The 18412-nt window shown below is 41.9% G+C and overlaps 1 protein-coding gene across 1 annotated transcript in view; it reads right to left on the reverse strand.

The window, feature by feature from the left end:
- Nucleotides 1-18412, reverse strand: part of PDE11A (phosphodiesterase 11A) — a 140161-nt gene that overhangs the window by 34799 nt on the left and 86950 nt on the right. The window contains exons 11-13 of the mRNA XM_075430867.1: nucleotides 7684-7830; nucleotides 7471-7578; nucleotides 2161-2270 (exon numbers count right to left, since the gene is read on the reverse strand). Of these exons, the coding sequence (XP_075286982.1) occupies nucleotides 2161-2270; nucleotides 7471-7578; nucleotides 7684-7830 (365 nt within the window). The remainder of the gene's footprint in view (nucleotides 1-2160; nucleotides 2271-7470; nucleotides 7579-7683; nucleotides 7831-18412) is intronic.

The following is an 18412-nucleotide window of genomic DNA, read 5'->3' on the forward strand; positions in this document are numbered from 1 at the left end:
AAGAGCTTCCTAGGAGCGCACACTATAAAGCTGCACCATACTGATATTTAATTATCAGAAGCAGCTATATTAGAGAGAAGGATGTCCAGGAAACATCATCCCTAGAGAACGTGGTGTTGAGATATATAACAGAGCCATTTCAGACAACTGTGATATTGCCTCCATCATACACCTCTTGAACTTTCATCACACAGAACAGCGGTATTGAACACTGAAGCTAAAATAGGAAAATGTGATGCTTTAATTTAGAAGTCAGGTTAGAGGAATAAATCATAGCTGCTGTTATAAAAACTACAGCTTCTGTTTTCAGGGATGTTTTATACATGTGTGGTAATGTTTGTCTTTTGTTACATGTCTTCAGCAATTTCTTTATGGAGTCGTAAAATGGTAGCCTCCTCTTTGTACTCTGTTGTCAAACAACAAGTATAAGTGATAGCAGTGTGACGCTGAAACTGCTGCCTTTAACTCAGCCATCTCTCTGCACAAGAGATATTGTTGTGTAATGTTACACTGGAGAAGTGGTAAACTTAATCAGAGTCTAAAACAGTCAGGATGTAAATCTTAGGTCTCGTTTTTGTAAATTAGGAACATAAACATCAATCAGCTGAGCTTGCTTTCCATTTGTCTCGTCTTCTTTGATTCTCTTCAAGACTCAGCTGCAAAAAGGCATCTAGCAGTGCTTGGTAACCTTTGCACCATGCGCTCTGTCTTTTGAGCACTGCGATTGATTTTCCTTGCTAGGGTGATTGAAGATCCAGACAGTGTCATTGTTTCATCGAGACCGTACAGCAACACCAATAGCTCAGGAAAGGGCAGCTTAGCGAATATCAGAAACATCAGTTTGAGTGATGTTCACTGAGGCAACTCGCCCCCAGATAACGCAGCCGCCCCTGCATACACACACTACAGCAGAGTATTTCTGCAAAAGGTAGGACAAAATAGGCTAACACATCACCCTGCCTTTCAAATATCTTTGAAGAACCATCTGACCACTTCCCGGTCACGCTGGAGGATTAGCAGTAATGCAGAACGGACAAAGCTGCAAAGGCATGCTGGGATCTGCAGGACAAGGGAGCCTCAAGGTCTCATATTCTGACTAGAGGACCCAGGAAGTCAAGAAAACGAAATGGCATTTGGAGGAGTCTCTGTGTCTGACAGCTTTATTTCACAGCTTGGCTAGGATGTTGTCAGGGGACATTTCCTGTTGTCCCCCCGTTCTCAGGGAACACAGATTTTGAAAAGAATTTTACCTTGGTCAGGGAGTTCCATTACCACCACAGTAAGAAGTACCCTCAAATGTTCCACAAACCTGCTTCTGCCTCACTATGTCTGAGGGCAGCAGCCTGGACAGTAAAAATATATGCAAGTCAGGGCTGCTGAATCAGGACCTAAGCACTTTGAATAGAATAAAATAGAGCAAGATTTCACACAGGTGATGTACGAATCTACCTTTGAGATCCAGCTTCGTGTTCTGGTGAGTACTGACCATTGCCGGGGGTGGCCACCTTGCCCCTGCACCCTGCAGCACGTCTGCTGTGTGCTCTGGCGTGTGGGGCAGGCCGGGCAGGAGGCATCTCTGCAGGCAGGGACCCTGCATGCTCCGGAGCTGATGGGTATGTGGTGAGGCAACTAGTTCAGCCACCCCCTGCGGGCAGCATGCATTAGAGCTCCAGCATGATGGCAGCGGTTTCATACTGAGTAAGCTAGGAATTACTTGCCTATACGGGTGTGAAAGTTTTTCTGAAAGCATTATTTCAGTTTTACCTATTTTATTTTCTTCTTAATAGCTGAACAAGGTTTTGCTTAACATCATGCTTTCCAGCCAGCAAGAACAACCCAGATGGACAGTTTCAGTGTTTCCTGGGTTGAATACCAGAATCAACAACACCTGAGCCGGGGAAGAACATCAAGTTTTAGCGCCATGTTTCAATATGCGGTGTCAGGTAACCCAATCAACAGCCTGATACAAAGGACAAGCCAGCAATTACCCAAAAGAACAGAGAATGATAAAGATGGATAGTCCCTCACTACATACAAGAATAGGAATACTTGGCCTTGGCCTAGGAGGCCTGAAATTAATGCTTCATTCTTTATCCTGGTCACCTTTTGCTCTTCTGTGGAAGAAAAACAAATTAAAGTAATAAGAATTAGAAAACTTACTTGGCTTGAAAGGCATTGTTGGTTCCCCTGTGGTCAAGGTCATGACATAAGCATCCCACAATCAAAGCTAAAATTTCAATTTCAGTCAGAATCTCCTGAAATCCTGCAGTCTGAGAGCAGAAAAAAAATAGCAGCTGTAACTATCAGTAGCAAAAGGGATAAGTAATGTTAGTGCATCGAGCAACAGTCAACTTTGTTTTGATACTATGAACATTTCAGTAACTAGAAGATAAATGCTTTATTGTCATATTACATTCCCTGCTGCATGTTAGATGGTTAGCAGAATAGATAATGTCCTTGGAGTGATCTGTTATTATCTCTCTGTTGCATTTCCAGCATGCCATTTCTCCACTACCCAGAAGGCACTAAAGGCAAAAAGAGCTGGAGAAAACACCGATAACTACACGCTAAGACAGGAACTGGAATATCATATCAGACAAATACAAACCAAAATTAATTCCATTTTGAAATTATTGTTCAGAGCAGTACTTATCCGGATTTCTTCAGTCCTGAGGTGACCATCTTAGTCAATCCCTGCTGTTAGAGATACCCGGGATATTAAATCAAAAGACCTATATAAGAAGCCAGCTAAAATATACTCTATGGAACTTTTATGAACTATTAAGAGATTTGTTATCTGGGACACATGAAATGAAGCAGCATGATTTAAAAAGGCGATGTCTCAAATGGCTGCAGATACCTGCTTGAATTTTGGAGAGAGTTTTGAAAACTGATGTATTGAAATTCCCCACAAGCAGCTCAGACCAGATACGCCCAAGTGAGGGGGGTAGCTGATCCTAGAAACATTTTTTTGCCACTATACTTCTCCTCGTGGATACTTGCCATAGCAGCTTTCCTGCCAGCACTGCCTCATGTCAGAAAAGAAATACTACTGTTACTGCTAACCTCAAGCGTCCTGAACAGATCCTGTCTAGAGGAGGTGTTGGAGCCGGCGTGGGACACCACCTCTCTGGTGCCATGCATCTTACCCATGGCAGAAACGACCTGGTTTTCAACTCTTCAGAAGGGCATATTGCCTGCAAAAATGACTGGCTGAGCTGGAAAATCATACTTGTCTCTTTCCACAGTGCCAGTGTCCAGTGACACTCCTCAATTAGCCACACAATCTAGTGAGCACGAAAGAAGATTATATAAAAGGAATATAAAATGTATTTATACTGGAGCACCAAAGCAAGGCTGAACACTAACAGTGTGTAAGAAATCCTGAATTCCATTGTCTTTCAACACGCCATAATTTCACCCACTGGCAAGAAGAGGGTTAAGTGATACGAAGACAGTGAATGTCAGTGTGACTTGATGTCCTTACCTGGTAGGAACATACAGCCCACTGAGAAATGCCAGTCAATTGCTGAAGTACCATGTGAAAACTCTGCTATTCACCCTGAAGACCACAAATTCTACTTAAATAAATGCACATTCAAATCCAAATATCCTCTGTTTTCATAGTCTGAAATGTGGCTGCAGTTAATATTCGGGCAGTACAGGGAGCCAAGCTCCCCCGGATGCTCAGGAATGCATTTCAGCGGCAACTGAGCAAGTTGCTACAAAAGCTTTATAACTGTGCTTAAAGTTTACGTATCAGAAAAGATGATGAAATATGAGGAAAAAAAGATTCCTTTTTTGTAGAATCCACTGGTGTACAGAGTGACTTGAATATTATGAGAGATTCTCCTGATTTCTAGTGGCATGGCTATTTTTAGTTTCAGTAACAGCTACCCAGGCAGAGGAAATTCTCTAAAAATTTGTGTTTTTTCTTTTTAAACATTGCTCTTACATAACAAATAATAACCTAGGTGTATTTTTAAAAAAGGGATTTAAAAATAGGTTTGTAACTGACAACATGCCATGTGTCAAGTTTCAATCTAGAGAAAATGTTCATGGCTAAGTTAAAACAACTTCAAACAGAAGTTCTATAATATAAAATTGATGCTGTAGTAAATATTCTGTAGCATAGCACATGCTTTGATTAAACTCAAAGATTCAACCTGTATTGCAAATGCAGAAAAGCTGATTAAGGAATTTATTAACAGTAGCAATATCTCAAAAATAAATGCAACATTTTATGTAATTAAAATATATATATATGAGAGAAATATAGCATCTTTCACTTAATAAAAAACATCTAATTTAAAACAATGTTACGGTAAGGGGATATCTCTTTTGAATATAATGCAAGAAAAAAGAGGATTTCATTTCCCCATTTTTTAATTTACACAGAGAGAAAAAATACATGGCTATAGATGACGGTGCAGTAAAATTTATTTTCACCAGAAAAGGAATGACCCATAACTCATGAATGGCAGAGTCTCCAGTGAGTTATGGAGGTCATTCTTTCATGTGAGGAAATGAATTGCATTCATTATACCTTGTCCCACATTTATGTGTTTTGTTATTAGCACACCAGATGGGATTTTAATTTTGTATTGTTTACTTGTTCATTTTTACATTTTGAAATAAGTATCAATGTGAACTGTGTTAGGCAAAGGCACTGATAATGAAGCCTGGGCTTGATCCTGCGGTTTGCTCTCACATGACATCCTTAACTTGCAGGAGCAGTCTTGCTTCAGTGCTTGTCTTCAGTATATTTGGGCGAGTCTGAAATACAGAAGCAAGGCTTGCAGGACTGAGCTTATAATTGTTCAGTGTCCCACCAGAGAGAGAAAATACACACTCAGATATACAGGAACATACCGTAGATAGGCAGAAGGGTGACCCAGGAGTGAAACAATTGGTTTAAGCTTTGTCGGATTTCTGTCGTTTGGCTTGTTCAACCCAGCTGAATTTTCCTTTTGCATTCAGTGGGCTCTTGGTCGGGCCATGAGAGGCTATCGCGTTGCAGATTAGACATTACTATGCTACGGTAAGTCCTACCTGAAAACACCCTAAAATAGACCTATCGGTTCCTATTTGTGGTGCAGTCAATAGTGCTGACCGTCATGGAGAAATCAGGGATAGGGTGCAACAACTGCACAAAGCAGTGCCCCTCTCTGGTGGTCAAAGAATTTTCTCCTTTTTGTAAGGGAAAAACAAGGCATGTGCTAACTCGGATGGTTCCCCCAAGACAAATGCAGTAAGAGCAAGCCTTGTGCTATTACCGAGTCTCTTGACTCTCTCTTTTGTGTCTTTTCTCATAAGATCAGTCTTCCCGTCTCTGGAGGGGAGAGCAGCCCAAGAGGATCACACACCTGAACTTACTCTGCTCTCAGCTAGAGCCGGAGCGGAGCGGGGTGGGATGCGTGGTGAGTCCAGTGTGTGGGCACACGCGTCCAGCCCTGCATGTGGAACTGCTCGTTTGGTTTATTACCTGGGGTGTGGGCAATGGAATGAGCTTGGCTCAAAACCCCAGATCACCTCCCACAGACAGATGTGTCCCTGTGCTCACTGCTCAAAGGACCCTGAAATTATGCTTTGGGAACCACAGTCAAAGCGGTTTATGGCTGAGGCCTCCCAGGCTTGCTGGTGGCTGTTGAAGCAGTGGGGATCTGCCTTCTCCGTGCTGGCTGCCGATGCAGCCACTGCCAGCCAAGATGGAGATGCCAGGTGGGAGTGCATGTCTCCCTCCGAACGCCCACCAGGCCCAACCCCGGCCTCAGAGCTCTGCCGAGGGGTCATCACGGGGGGCTGGGAGCCTCACCCCGCAGCCTCTGGCAGAAATGAATGCAAAGCCCAGCTGAACGGTGCTGCCTGACCTCGCGCTTGCTCCTCACAGTAAAAAGGTTTTTATTTTTCTATGACTGAACAAAAGAGCATGTCAAGTTTATGAAACTTTAAAAACCACTGATACCCACACTTTACCACGAGATTTCATGAGAGATCATCAGAAAGCCCTGCTGAAACAATGCCAGCTCTGCCCAGCTGAACAGCCCCATGCCCAGAAGAGAAAGACGTGACATTTCTCTCTTGTTGATCATCTCCATTTCCTTTGTCTCACGGTACAACTTTGCTACGGCCCCATAAATGCCCACAGAAACCCACCCACAGAGCAGGGGCAGCCCTAGTACTAGACCAACGTCAGCCTGCTAGGGGATGTCAAACTCTTTTTTCTCGCTGGACACGCAAAGTTCTGGCACAGAGACAACAATGCCAAATGGAGAAGGACAGCACAGAGACAATGCCAACCGGAGGAGGACAGCTGGGGACCCATGCGCAAGAGAGCTGCACCCTGTGAGCAGGCAACAGGCCATGGACTGTCACAAGCCCACGTAACGTGACGCTGACCCGCGCTGCAAGGGGCACAGGCTGTGGCATCTCCACCTCCACGGACAGGTCCAGATGCTAACCATGCCGCAGAGACCGGCCAGCAATGAGAACATAAACATTCAGCAATTAAAACTCAGGGAACAAGTACATGATACCCCAGATAAATAAATACTTGCACAAATGCTATTAACATGACCACTTTAAGGTTCACAGTAGATGACTGGCCATTAAAACTGAACATGAAGAAAAAACGGAAAAACTTGAATTCTGCTTTTTATCTGGAGATAAGGCAAACCCAAAAAGCAAAGTACAGCAGAAAGTGTTGTGTGCACACAGACATGTTGCTTATCTTTTGCCATATTAACCAGAATATTAAACATCCAGGACTACCAAGCTTTTATTGATACATTGACAAGAATTAACTAACCAAACACAGACTATTTCATGTAGTGAAGTTGCTGTGGGGTAGGGAGAGAGAGCGAGTAAAAGCAGTGATACTTTCAACAGAATTTACTTGTGTGCTGGGAGGAGTTACTGGTACTGATGGAGATACACGTTAATAAAACCCAGAAGTGTTAGTGTGTCCAGTGGAGACACAAGATTCACTTAGATCATTATTTTGGAAGATAATCTTAAAATGTTTTAAGGCAATACCTTCTACAACTATTTAGATGAAGCTGGGTAAGAAGGAAATAAATATCAATGTAATAAAAACTTCGGGGATTCTAATCTTCCTTGGTTTTGTACTTCCCAATTTAAGAGTCTAAAATAAATGACAAATCAAAGAGTTCCAAGCAAAAAACATTTTTGTAAGATCAAGATCTATAATAACAATCTCACTCCAAGACTGCCATCTGTTTTCAGTCACTTTAATGTGCCTGTGATATCACTGTCACTAGAACACTATAGGATATTGCCAAATATGTGCTGCTTTAAGTTGAATAACCTAATTCCGTGTGCATTTCTATTGGAAATGAATAAGTATCATAATAACTAGAAAAGAAATCAAATATTGGAAAATGTTTAGACAGGTAAGGCAATGTGGCAGTAAAAGCTCTTGCGGGATTGTGTCTGTAGCTGGATACTTACAGTTAACATGGCAAACATTAGCTGGCAGACGTTGAAAGCATGCCTCCAGTTGTGATACAAAACCATTCGGTAATTCTTCCTAACCGTCAAAAGCCACCTACACAGTGTCTGAAATGAAAAGTACAAATTGTATTAGGGCTCCTAAATGTGTACAAATGGACAGAGCAGTGCCAAGACAAAAGCAGCAGATATCTCTCCAGCACAGATGGTTACCTCGTAGTCAATTTTAAATTTCTGAACCATTCCAAGTTCCATGAACATCCGCAGGGCTGCAGTAATCATGGCATCCACATCAAGCGAGAAGTCGTCAAAATGGATATCGTCAATGCCAAGCTCTGACACCAGAGGGATGTTTGCTGCCTGAAAATGCCAAAGGGAAAGGGAAACTTCTGATTCAAAACTTGGGTCTTTTCTTCTGTGTCACTCTTACAAGAAACCATCCATACATCAGTTCTGACCTGCCAATACGTTCCCTGCTTGATTTGAATGCCGAGCAATGAAAGTCTTCATCTGAGAAATACAAACATGTCAAGCTAACGGAGCAGGGAAACAGTGAGAAAGAGAAGAACCTGGTATGAGCAGAAAATGTACTCACCATCCCAACTGGAGCCTGTGTATAGCATTTAGACTGTGAGAGCTGACCACTTTACAGCTACTGCAGTAACACAATATATTCTGATGCAAATTACAATGCCGTAATACAAGAAACATCTGGACAGCCAGCAGCCAGGAATTTTAATTGCTACCATTCAGAAATGCAAAGTAAATATACCGCTCTGCAGAATTTCTTCATCCAAATGTCTTTATGTTCATAAACATACAAGTGCCCTTTGCTTTATACTGTTCACCAGCACGTTCATATAACCCAGAAAGAGTAATACAAGAAATGTCTAGCAGAACTTTTCAAAGTAAAACAAAAATAATTTTCAACATGCTGATTATATAGTAAGTCAATTAACAAAAGACAAGCCTTACATTTTCCTCTGTTCGTGCAACAGCAGACTTTTGTTCTGTTTGTGAGAGGAAGAAGCTTTTCACGCACACAGAAACATGCGCATGAGTGTGCAGGACTGGCTGATGCATACAGCTGTGCACACAGACGTGCTGTGGCTGGCCCAGTGGCAGCAGCTGTGGGAGCCAGGCAGGGGTGCTGATGACCACCACAGACTTGTCTGCCCTGCTGTACGCCCCTTCCGACTTGCCACTCATCTCCCCAGAGAGGGCAGGTGGAGGAGGCTGCATTTGCTGAAGGAGCATCTGTTCCCTGTCTCTGCAGCGAGAAGGCGATGGGTCAGGTAGAAACCTCACAAAGGGGCTGGATCCAGCCTGCAGGCCATGAGCTGGACCATGCTGAGTTAGCTAAAATCGCATGGCCTCAGCTGGTGTGGCACATCCAGCTACTCACTCACATAAAATGACGATTGGTGTGTGCAACTGTAAGTTCACCTTCACAGTCACAGCCTCTGTGTGACCACCTTAGGGTTTCCTTTTTGAAAACTTGTGTTTTGAAATACTGCACCCTAACTACAACAAGTTGCTGACATGTACAAACCTTTTCCTAGCCAAAAGGAAAGTGCCACCTCAATAATTACTTTATGCAGAGATTAAGCTGGTTTAGCTATACCATGTAAGAGAGGATAGTGTAAACCTGCCATAAAATAGTATTAACGTTGCAGTGTTAACTTGTTTGCTAGCTAAAGTCTTTTTGATTCAGCACCCAGCAAAGCATGCCAATACCACAAAAAGTCATGGCGTTATGCCAGTGAGGTGAACTGACATAGGAAATACAACAAACTCATCAAGTCAAGTGTCATCCCAGGACTCAGCTGAAGAACCTCTGGAGCATGCAGACAGAGGTGTAAGCTCTGTTAACTGCAGACTTACTTTGTCTGCTAGTGTACTTATCCAGGTTGAACCAATTCAGCATCTTTTTTTGAATAATTACTGAAACATTAGAAATACTTCTAGATGATCCCAAGAGGAGCTACACCTTAACACCCTTTAAGATCTGGCTGACAAGCTATGTATTTACTTCTAAGGTAAAGAAAGAAAGAAAATACAGTTAGCTGTGAAATAGGAACGCTGGCCCAGAGACTGTGCAGTCCAGACTTTAGCGGTCTTACAAAAATTATGACTTTTTTATCATTCAGTTATTCTTCAGACCTTCGGGGGATGCTCGAGATGCATACTAATATTTAGTCTACGAATACACGCATTGCATAGTAAATGCACTCTCTATAAAATGTCTTTGAGGGAAGAAACACATTTGTCCATCTTACTCGTTTGTTTCTTAGAGAGAAGTTTAAATAACAAAGATGCTGAAACAGATTGTAAGTAGATCTACTTGAAATTGTTTAATCGAAGCTATATTTACAAATCTACTGCTGCACTTTCATTAACTTTGAAGTGGGCTCTGCTTAAAATTTTCACATTTTTTGTCCTCTAAAAGGAAAACAGATATTTTTCTTGTTATTTTTTACTGGAAACAACACTTTTACCAGCCTGTTACAATTCAAGGAGAATGCTTGAAGCAGTTGCTCAACTACAATTGTTTTTCCCTTTGTCAAACAGTGGAGAAATAACAATATATTCCAAATCTATTGCAAACTGAACAACAGGATATCAACAAAGCAAGTCAAAAACAATTTCTTCCCATGTCAGTCTGAAACTTTTAAATATTTATGAGGTTTTACATTCCTAAATTTACCAGGAGTGCCATAATCCAAAATAACTGCTGAATTAATAGCCAGGAGGTAACATTTGTATAAAAGAACCATTTGCTTTACAACAGCAATAAAGGAAACAACAGAGTTATGAGTGTTGAGACTAATTTGAATAATGTTAAAAAAATGATATGTTGTGGGGCTGCAGCAATATTCCGGCTGCACCTGGCGTTGTCTGCCCTCAGCTTCTTATGCTGGAAATGCAGCAGTCCAGGGTTTATAGGAGAGCGGTCATTAAAACATCATTTTTTAATTACAAAGATATAACAAAATACTCATAATACAGAATATTAAAACATATCCAACCCTGAAATTTTGCTACACTGCAGGACAAATTCCAGTGGATTTCTTAAAATAAGCAGGAATAACAACACTCTTTTCCAGGAAAACAGAGGGGATGAAAGTATCCTGACAATAGGAGGAAGGGGCAAGCAATTAAAATTCAAATTACAGTGAAATTATTCTGTAAAGCACCCCAGTGATTTAGAATCACTTAAAAGTCTTGCTTCCTTTTAAACATTTTGAAGTTCAATTTCCCCTTTCTAAAAACAATTAAGAACATTATATCCTGAAGTCTTTTTACCCTGTGGACCAAGCAATTTCAATGCTCTTAATCCTTGAGAAAAATTCACCCAACTCTTCTGTGAGCTTATGGTAAATTAAAGCTGGATGTGCCTCCGCTGGTCACACCTCCACACCTCCTGGTACTAAAGCAAAAATGTCTTTCGAAAGGAGTCATGAACGGAAGTTGGGCTTAACGCACAGTAGGCAACCAGTCTTGCCTAATACAGGACAAACTCAGCAGTTTCCAGACGGGGAAACTATCACCACTTGTAGGCAGCTTGAAAAACAGGACGTTGCACCCCCAGATGAGAGCGTAAGGACAAGGTCTGTGGCTGTCCCATACTCAGGTGTGCACGGGATGGCCTGGGATGGATACAGGAAGGGGGGAAAGTGCCTTTGTACTTAATTCAGGATGGGAGACAGATTCTCCTTTTCTCATTGCTCTTTGCTATTGTGTAAATTGCTTCACAGCCTGTTTGGTATACGTGAACAGCTAGGAGATGAGTGACAGGTTGAGCCTCACCTTACATCAGTCATCGCCCAAGGGCCATATGCCATTAATGACCATCATACTTCCAAATACATGGAACACCAAAGTGGCTTCTACCAACAATAAAGTCCCAATTCTAGCCACTACAAAAGACAGCCCATAGGAACAGAAAAATTATGTTCCTGGTTTAGTATTAATAAGCCTTTGGGCTGCTGTGGACAAACAAAATCTAAGAAGGTAAAATTTAGGAGACTAAAGAGTGAAAGTTTTAGGGAAACTTTGAAACGCTAAATACTTGACATAAAAGCTACTATTTGATGCTTACACCTTAGTGCTCCTGAAGACAACTCTTTCACAGTTTTAGAAATACCTATAAAACATATGCTGTATAAAATGATTTCTTTACATTGTTAGCATACAACTAGACAGGAATAAAGATAAGTATTCATTCATACTCGTTTTTTCTTCTGGGCAATATGTGTTCATTTGAAAATGTATGCCAGAAAAATCCTGTATAATATGCACACACACTTACACAGAGCATTTTACAACATTCTCACTGTAAGGGCTGAACAAAGCGATCACAATCAATCACCACACCAGGCAACTTCTGCTGCTTACTGAACATACTTCCTGAATAAGAGATAGGCTTTGCATTCAGCTTGGTTAATGTTACTGCAAATTGCTTTCTTTTTAATCCTACTTTCAGTTTCTGTCACGTACCACAGTAGCACCTTCATAACGACCAATACTGCTTTTGAGAAAACATATGCAAAGCATACTATTAAATGCTCTCTTACAAATTAACTTTAAATCAGTTTATAGTTATAAATAGTACAAGAATGATCCTTTGGAGATGGGTGAAAACAAAGGGGGGAAGCTTCCTGTTCTCAATAACTTGTAGGTGTGATAGCTGGTATAACCTCATGACAGGTGTCTTGCTGTTGTAGGATCTGGAAACACATTACCAGTCCTTCCAAACAGGGAAGAAACTTTATGGATTTCCTAACAATACACACAGTTTTACAAACCAAGCTTCCTGTGTGAGTTGGAAGTCTAGTTTTCAGTATGCCAAAGCTATACTAAGCTCAAGTCTTCTCGTTCCAGCCAGTTAGATGTACTGCCAGTGGAGACCAGCAGACAGATCACATGCTGCCAGCATGAATAACGGTCAGAGGGAGATAACTGCTTATGTAGGGAAAAACTGTATCTTGTCAGGAACAAATATGAAATAGCAATTTGGATATTTAATAATCTCATATAGCAGAATTTGGTTATGAGACAGTCTGGTCAGTGATGGAGAGAGGGCAATTTCAAGGTGGTGATTACATTTTGTCTTATCTTGTCATAATCCTCTTATTCCATCCTTATTTCTTACAAGTTGGCACACACTGACAGGCAGCTTAAGGAGTTTCTTTAAACAGAAGATACCTACAACTCAAAGGTCTGATTCTAAAGCTTGATTCAGCATTACACTTTGTATGAAAACACAGTTTTTGATCCCAGTTGATACTAAGAACACAGGACAAAATATCACTCCACAGAATGACAGGGAAGGCTTACTAAATGATTTTGCACTAACTCTTCTAATAGCATATTCTTCGTGATCCTATACATCCATATTTGATAACGTGATAAAATCAGATGTAAGGAAACTGGCGAGTTTTTCACAAAGCATTCCTTCTCCTTGTAAAACATTCACTACCATGGAAGCAGTCTAGCTAAACACAGAAAACACTGGGCTGAAAGCCTACTTTGCTGTCTCAGCTTAAACTCTCTGTACTTCAGGTTTAATACCTGTGTGGATAATACATCAGTGCTTATTATGAGAGGAAAGCATTTTGAAACCTACTAATAAGTATGTTAGTATGTCTTTATTAAAAAAAAATAACATTTTACTATTTGGTATGCTCAGCTTGTTTCCCATCTGATACCAGAACTATTCTGTAACAATAACTTCCACTCCTGAATACAGTCCACTTTTTATATAGCCCTGTGGACAATGACATGTGGAGCGGTTAACAAGGTTTCCTCATCAAAAAATACTGCCAGACTAATGGAGAAAACAGCACGAGAAACTTGAATATATAACACATATAAAAATATCTCATGAAATACATGTCCCAATGTAGCAAAAGAATGGCAAAACAATATGGTATGCCTCTTCACTCCCGGGGCACTCTCTGAGTCAGGAGTCCACGTGCTGTGATTTCAATACCGGGTCAGGATCTGACCTCATTTATACTCTGTAGTGAAACTGGAGCTTCAGACAATGTGACATACACAAAAATATAAGACTACGCTTTCAAATATCTCTTCACCTAGAATCTCTCTCAGAAGATTAGGAACCAAAAAACCTTAAAGGCTGATCATCAAAACCTGCACAGAAAGCATGAAAGTGGAGAATATTTAAATATGATGCCTTCTTTATCTCTCAATCTTCTGTCAAGCCATATTGGAGACAGTATGTTCTGATGGCAAAGATTTTTATTTGTAAAGGGTTCTTTTCATGTATAAAGGCTCTAAAATACTTGTTCATATTTATAGCTGCAGGCATCTTTTAATATGTATCTTTATAGTTGGTTGTTAGCAGTAGTGGACAAATTTTGCACATCTTCATAGCCATGGAACACCAAAGTCTGTTATGTTTCAGTCTGACACATTTCTCTCCAAAGGGGAAAGAATCAAATGTTTCAGCTCAGGGATGTTTTAATGCCCAGAGCAACCCAGCTTTTAAAGGCCTCCATCTGTTACCGCAGGCTGAGGATGGCGCCTCTCTGCCCTTCACAGTGCTGAGTTAGCACCTCTTGTCCTATGACCAACTGCAGCAGAAGCAGGACAGCAGCATTTAAAGGGAATTTTACAATATTTACAGTAAAGGGGAGTGGGTGTGGAAGAGACTTACAGTGTGCATGTGTATTATCCTCTGGATTTTGATTCTAATGATTTTTTAATACGATCACCACAGCAGCTTTGCTGCTGCCTTCAGGAGTGATATTTCCCAGAATCATTTTGGTTGGAAAGAACCCTGTGAGACCAGCCAGCCCAATGCCTCTGCTCAAGCAGGGTCAAAACACCCCCAACTTTATTTGCCCTGCAACAGCTTTCCCGAAATTCTAATTCTCTGAATGAGGTCACTGTATGAAGGGATACTCAAATAACCACAACTAGAGCCTGGAATGAGATAGGAGTGGGGCTTTGGACTCACCTGAAGCCAGCTGGACAATAACATGAGATAAAGAGACATCACGCTGCCATATGAACATGCTTTGCTGCCACCGGATCTACCAGAGTCCCTGTTTCTGCGTGCCAGACTCTGTGAACATTTTATCCAACAACTGTTCAGATGTAAAAGACATCAACAGCCCCTGGAACAGGACTTATGCCTATAAATATCTTAAGGGTATGTGTCAGGAGGATGGGGCCAGACTCTCTTCAGTGGTGCCCAGCAACAGGACAAGGGGCAATGGGCACAAACTGAAGCATAGGAAGTTCTGTCCGAACATGAGGAAGAACTTCTTCCCTCTGAGGGTGACGGAGCACTGGAACAGGCTGCCCAGGGAGGTTGTGGAGTCTCCTTCTCTGGAGATATTCAAGACCCGCCTGGACAAGGTCCTGTGCAGCCTGCTGTAGATGACCCTGCTTCGGCAGGGGGGTTGGACTAGATGATCCACAGAGGTTCCTTCCAACCCATAACATTCTGTGATTCTGTGACTTGCGTATTTTTAACTTCTTCAGAGTAACCCAGCAGATAAGCAGAACATTGCAATTGTGAAATCAAATGCCCAAGCCCTGCCCGAAGTCCCACAGTAGGTGTCTGAGCCCTTTGCTGGAAAAGGTCATTCATTGCCTTAGTCAAAATTTCACATCTGTAAACCGAGAATAATGCTGCTCTTGCATCCAGCTTCAAAATCGGCAGCTGAAGCACGTGTATGTGGTGCATACTGCTTCATCCTCAACTGGCAAATTAACAGCATAAGATGTAATTTAGACGTGAAATGTGGAACAAAGAAAGTTGCGTTTAGTCTTGTTTCAAAAAGTTGTATTTGGTTTGACCATTTACCAAACATAACTACTGCCTAGTGTGAATACTGGTATTTGCTTTAATTAAAAGAGAAACTTCATGGCATTAAGAAAGCTATTTATTCTGCTCCTTCTATTAGAACAAGAAAAGTAGCCATTAAGCATTATATCACTCAAATATAGCATTTAGGAAATTCTTTTATTACCATGCACTGTGGGCTTAGGACAAAAATATGGTATTTACTGTCTGCTTTTGGTATAAAGCTATATGTGCCTGAGAAATGGATTTGTCTTCTTATAATTTTATTTTTAAAAGGGCAAGGGAAGACATGTCATTACAGTGTTACACATGCTATTTCCAAAGGTAAGCCCAGAATTGTAGCTGAAAAGCTGACAGTATTTTGAATGTTTCTGATCAGTCAGTCAATCCTGTCTTAAAATGCCACTTTCTGAAATTGGGACCCACCAAACGGAATAATAAATTTCAGAGATAAAAATATTACATTTACAATTTTGTTGCAAACTATAATAGAAAAGACACAAAATACGTTATTTATGTTGCTAAAAATCAATCCTCGATGTTAAAGTTGTTTCCTAGTACACAGAAACAAAATACATGGCAGCCTATAAAAGGAACCAGAAATTTCTATTTTAAAAGAAGAGAGACATAAAATAAAAGCAATTAATGCTCTGAGCATCTATTATTCTTAAGGCCAAAGTCCATAACCACAGCAGCCTTGGACTGGAGTTTTACAGGGCATGCACATTCGACACAATGATCTCCCGAGGCACGCAGGGGAGTGCTCATGTTCTTTTGGCTTACGGTGATTAGGAAATAACCAGTGTGTCACATACTACAAGCTAGCAACTGTCAACTTTTTATGACCATTGGTGCAGACGAGAAGCTCATACAAAAGGGTCTATTCAGTCTCCGTCCCAGAATTTTAAACAAACACAAGCAGCAAAGCTAAGGTGAGTATTTCTCAGTGATACAAAAGCGTCAGGCATGCAGGGTGCCATTTCCCACAACAGCCTTACTTGGTTTTGGTAGGCAGAGACTCATCTTTGTTGCTCCCATGAAGAGCAAAGTGGGTAATGCGGACTGACCCCCTCATGCCTATAAATTTGGGAGTGAGGGAAGAGGGATACAAGGTAGCCTTCTCTTCCACAAGGCTGCCTAGGAAGGGGAGTGAAGGCTCTAGGTGCTTCCTTGAAGACTTAGAAGAGGAAAAACCTGATTAAGAGTGGAAGGAACAGGGTCAGAGCTGTTCTTGCAGAGGACGTGATGTGAAGGCACAGAGAGGAACTGGTTCTTTTGGTGGCAAACAGCCCAAATTGTGTCCTGCAATTCTCAGTTGGACACATGGTGCGAGAAAGCTCGTGAGAGTAAGAGGTGAAGGTGTTGACAAGAACAGACACTAAAAAAGAAAAAAGCACCCAATAAAACCTCAAAACCCCCACTAGTGCCACAACAGCTTACACACTGGTATTGCACTGTTTTCTGTCCCAGCGTACTCCAGCAGCACTCGCAGCACCAAGCCAACCTGCGGGACCTCTGGTGACGTGCCACTGTGGGGCTGCACAGCAGTGGCACCGGATGGTGTTCCTGCTGGCCACCAAAACGTTCTTTCAGAGCACCTATGATAAGCCAGGCTGGCAGCACAGCGACTGGTGGGGAAAGTTATGCAAATATACGAGTGGGCTACTGCTCCTCTGGGGAGCAAGTCCTATTTCTGATCTGCTAGTGTGACAGCTATAGCAGCATATTGTCGGCCAGACAATAAGTAATACGGAAAACACCTTCAAACTTAAAAGGTACAGTTACAGAAAAGCTACAGAGAACGTTTCGGTGATTACCCTTAAAATATCTTTTATCTTTGTCTTTTTCTCCTTAGTTTTTGTCAAGTTCTGATAACAGATTTAAAATAAATCCACCCATCCTATTCTGAATCCATAAATCACTCTGTAGGAGCACTCAGGATTGCCCAAAAGAGCATTCTCCATAAACCAGCTTCATCTTGCTACAGTTTAACAAGCTGAGAGGGTTATCCTGTGCAAGGCTTCTGCAGAGCGGACCGTGAGCACAGGAGCCCAACTCCCCTCCCCGCAGCAGAGCGTACATCCTCCACGGCACGCTTCACCCCACCCAGCGCACCCGCAGAGAAAGCCTGAGCACCCAATCCGCGCAGCAGCACAGAGCTCTAGTTCACACACAACTCACAACCTCATCATGCTTTCTGGGAACATATGAAGTGTACAGAGCCTGCTCTTTCAACAAAAGCAAATAATAGGCACTTAAATCTGGTATTTATTTAGCTCTTTACTTACTACCTATCTGTTACTAGCTTTACAAATTTTCCTTAAACGAAAGTTGCTTTCATCTGTCACTACTTCAGGGCAAAAGGCGGCAACACAGCCATAAATACTTGTTTCTTGCCATTCATGAGGTTCTTAGTGAAGGTCTTACAATACACATTAACTGGCCTCTGTGAAAATACCCTTATGATATTTGACTGACAGAACAGTTCCTTTTCTCCTAGACACCTTGCATCTGCCAAATTAATGTTGTGAATATAACGTCTAATTCTGTGCTTAGATGCTGCTGCAGAGGGGCCGCAGCACCAGCTGAGGGGGTATGAACCTCAGCGAAGAGGCCTGCCTGCGTGACTCTGTTTTAGAGACATGGCAGGTTGTCCATACCTGGCACAAAGCTGTGGGGTGCACAAACACCTAAGGCACCACTGACTCGGACAGAGAGGCAGTTAATATGCAGACAAGCAAGCAATGAGCCAGGCCAGGAGGTGGGTGTGGAGTGGCGTTGCTGTGCTGCGCAGCGCCCAGCTCACCGAGGTCTTCCCCTGGTAGCTGCCACGCGGCCCTGGGGCAGGCAGCGACCCACACACTAGGTCTTGCAACAACTTGCTGTGGTATTGCTGCGATTATGCCACTCACAACTTTTCCTTAGCACCACCCACAGCAATGGCTCTCCTTCAGGGAAAGTACAGGTAGCACAAGTAGATACTCGGAATCAGTTTAACAGTAGAGTTTATGAAGGCCATAAATAAAAGTTGTTTTTTGTTGTTTTATGTGTGCCCATAAGCTCGTTGCATGCTTGGGACAAAACACACGCTGCTGCATGGCA

This window comes from Opisthocomus hoazin, chromosome 9 (assembly GCF_030867145.1).
Source record: "Opisthocomus hoazin isolate bOpiHoa1 chromosome 9, bOpiHoa1.hap1, whole genome shotgun sequence".
Taxonomy (NCBI): Eukaryota; Metazoa; Chordata; class Aves; order Opisthocomiformes; family Opisthocomidae; genus Opisthocomus; species Opisthocomus hoazin.